Here is a 1965-nt window from a genome sequence, read left to right as displayed (position 1 = left end):
CCCCCCCCGCCTTTTTTCTGCTTCAGCACATGGTTCTGCTGCAGAGAATCTGGTCGTTATTTTCCTGAGCCTGGAACAGGGACTTTCCCTGCACGGGTTAAATTTTTCTTTTGCTGCTGGATTTCTGTCTCCAAGTGACTGGACGGAAGCAGCTGCCAGTTCCCTGCAGGGCTGCGGGTGACGAGGAGAACAGTGCAGGACTCTCTGCTAAGGATTTTTGGACACTAAAGTGGATTTTTTGAGCACTAAAATGGAATTTCGAGCACAGCTGAGAGGCTGGGGCAGAGCTACATGGGCCTCAGGTGAGCCAGCTGCCTCCCACATCAGCACTCAGCCCTTCCCTTAGCTGAGTGGCTCCTGCTCCTGGGGACAGTGGGGGTACTGCTGTGGGTCATGGTGGCACGGGGAAGGCTGAGGCTGCCGTGTGCCTTGGTCTCTGGTCTTGTTGCTTGCCCACCCATGTGGCTTTTGAGGCCAGGTGGGGGCAACACAGCCCAGCCTGGCCCATGGAGGATCTGCTGCACTTTTGCCCCCCAGAGTGCCTGGGAGGTTGGCGAGGTGGCTGTAGTTACTCACAGGAAGCAAATATTCAGGCAAGCAAAGGACAGGATTTCCATGGGGCTTCACTAGGAATTATGTATGTTTTGGCTAAATGATGTCAGCAAATGGTGGAATACAAGAGAATTGCTCTTGGTTTGTGGATGGCCAGAAGGAGCAAGTACAGCAAAACAGCTGGTGTTTCTCATCACTCTGGGATGAATTTTGTTAATCCAGTCTTGGAAGGACCAGGGGGGGAGGGCTGGGGTGGGGGACAGAGGCTGAAAGGGGAACGTAGTCCAGCTAGATGACAGTGGGGGTGATGGCTCCTTGCAGCTGGAGTAAAGCAAGTGCTCCCTTTGAAGGGCCGATGGTGCAAACTCGGGTGAGCAGCCTCTGCCACCTCCCAGACCACCACCAGCACTGCTGCTGCTGCGTGGCTCCCACTGCGGTGGCACCCGGCTCGGAGCTGGAGTCTTTGGCAGATCCAGGGGAGCCTGAAGGAATCCATCGCTGAGTCTCATTTTGGGCTTTCTGTTGTCTTGGGGTTCTTTTCTGTTTTATTACTGCCTTAGTTTGTGGCCTGTCTTCTTGTGGTTGGAAAGAGGAGTCTTGCTAGCAGGGCGGGTCGGTCGATTGGCCCCACGCATGATCATGTGCTTCCCTCTTCTCTCTGTCGAATGGGATGTGCTTGTCTGATCTCCCAGGACAGAGACTTTGAACAATTTGTTGTTTATATGATGTATTTATTTTTACTTGTGTTTCATGTCATTTTTTAAAAAAATAATAAATTGTAAGTTGGTATAACTGCCTGTTGATTCTTTTTTTTTTTTCTTTTCCCTGGTAAAAAAAAGGTTAAAATTTTTAAAAGCCCTGTGGTTTGAAGCAGATGGGAGCTGGGCTGGGCATGGGCATCTCTGCAGATTGAAGGTGCCCAGTTGCTTCCAGAGGCATTAGGACTCTCCAGCAGCTCCAAGGGTGTCCATGGCAGGGCCGGGTGCTGCCAGGTGTTAGAAACCATTTGTGAGAGCTGGCTATTTCCCTTCTGTGCCTTCTGTGCTTGCTGCTGCTGGTAACAGTCAGCATTAAGGAAAACAAGGAGAATAAATACTGTGCAGGGTGTAAATAGCTTTGAGCCTCAGGGTTCCAGAGCGGGCTGTGTGCCCCGGGGGGGAGACAGCGGGGCTGGCAGGGCTTGAGGTAGTAACAGCGAGGCACGGGGAGCTGAGAGGTGTCCTGGAGCTGATGCCTGAGTGCCGGGAGGGCCCTGTAGAGAGCAGCAAGGGAGCTGTGGGGCTGCCCCAGGCCCCTCTGCCCCCTCACAGAGGCTGCGGGTGCCTCCGCACCCGGCCGTTCTTGCTGTCCGGGGATGGGTGCTGCCACTTGTGCCAGGCTCGCTGCCGCTGCCGCTCCTGCCGCCGCAGGGGC

At 54.2% G+C, this 1965-nt stretch overlaps 1 protein-coding gene across 1 annotated transcript in view; it reads right to left on the bottom strand.

Annotated features, from left to right (window-relative positions):
• Positions 1 to 1856: 1856 nt before the first annotated feature.
• LOC104388140 (semaphorin-3D-like) overlaps positions 1857 to 1965 on the bottom strand; it is a 12864-nt gene continuing 12755 nt past the window's right edge. The window contains exon 19 of the mRNA XM_009996963.1: positions 1857 to 1964. Within this exon, the coding sequence (XP_009995265.1) occupies positions 1857 to 1964 (108 nt within the window). The remainder of the gene's footprint in view (position 1965) is intronic.

This window comes from Chaetura pelagica, unplaced genomic scaffold (genome assembly GCF_000747805.2).
Source record: "Chaetura pelagica isolate M959 unplaced genomic scaffold, ChaPel_1.0 scaffold24, whole genome shotgun sequence".
NCBI lineage: Eukaryota > Metazoa > Chordata > Aves > Apodiformes > Apodidae > Chaetura > Chaetura pelagica.
Note: the sequence above shows the minus strand (reverse complement) of the source record. Positions and strands in the feature narration are given on the sequence as shown.